This window comes from Alternaria postmessia (assembly GCF_024291825.1).
Source record: "Alternaria postmessia strain BMP 2775 chromosome Unknown scaffold_551, whole genome shotgun sequence".
In the NCBI taxonomy this organism is placed as follows: domain Eukaryota; kingdom Fungi; phylum Ascomycota; class Dothideomycetes; order Pleosporales; family Pleosporaceae; genus Alternaria; species Alternaria postmessia.
Genome location: NW_026260624.1, coordinates 1 through 766, shown reverse-complemented (window position 1 = coordinate 766; position 766 = coordinate 1). Strand labels below are relative to the sequence as shown.

At 55.5% G+C, this 766-nt stretch overlaps 1 protein-coding gene across 1 annotated transcript; it reads right to left on the bottom strand.

Annotated features, from left to right (window-relative positions):
• Positions 1-61: 61 nt before the first annotated feature.
• On the bottom strand, positions 62-703 carry J4E82_011755 (uncharacterized protein; the record flags this gene model as incomplete). Its single annotated transcript, XM_051737944.1, has 1 exon — positions 62-703. A coding segment is annotated over one exon (642 nt), but the record flags the coding sequence as incomplete, so codon positions are not given.
• Positions 704-766: the final 63 nt, after the last annotated feature.

Below are 766 nucleotides of genomic sequence, written 5' to 3'. Positions count from 1 at the left end.
CGTAGCTGGTCAACGTCATGAAACGATTGGCGCTTTCCTTGACCAGTTCAAAATGGCTTACGGCCAACTCATCGGCGTCCTGGTCGGAGAAACCCTCCTTCTCCATGATCTCGGTCACGCGGTCTTGACGCGTCTTCACCGCCGTATACAACACCAACATCCTTGCAACGGTAACGACGGCGGAAATGATGGGCGTGTACACCAGCGGGTCCTTCCACCCACGATCGCCGTCTACTCCCATTACTGCTGTGGCGCTGACCAACGCGCTCTTGTACTCGTCGTCTTTCAAATGATGGTCCAACAACGATAACAAAAGCCCCAAAAGATGATCCTCCAACAGCCCTTCCTTCTCTTCGTCTATATCCTCTTCGCTCTCTACGTCTTCCTCTCCGCCTTCGGTTGGTTGGTGCCGGCTTCCGTCTTCGGCTCCTTCCTCGTCCTCGCCTGCGACTTGCTTGATCTTCCACAACCACACGATTTGGCTTGCTGTCAAGCGATACGGCGGCCTCTGTCCCCTGACTCCCTTCGATTCACCGTCTCGATTCTCTTGCGCATCGGCCTCTGTTTCCTGGGCTTTCATGACCTCCAACTCATGGGTCCGCCAAACGTAACGGATGATCGACGACCACCAGCCGGCATACTTAGCCATCGTCTTGCCTGTCTGACGTGCATTGAACGGCTTCTCGTTGGTCTCGCTTCCCATCTCGCGGCGGTTGATGTAGTTCATTGCCGGAAAACCGACAACGCTCGGACGTGAAGCCTGCTG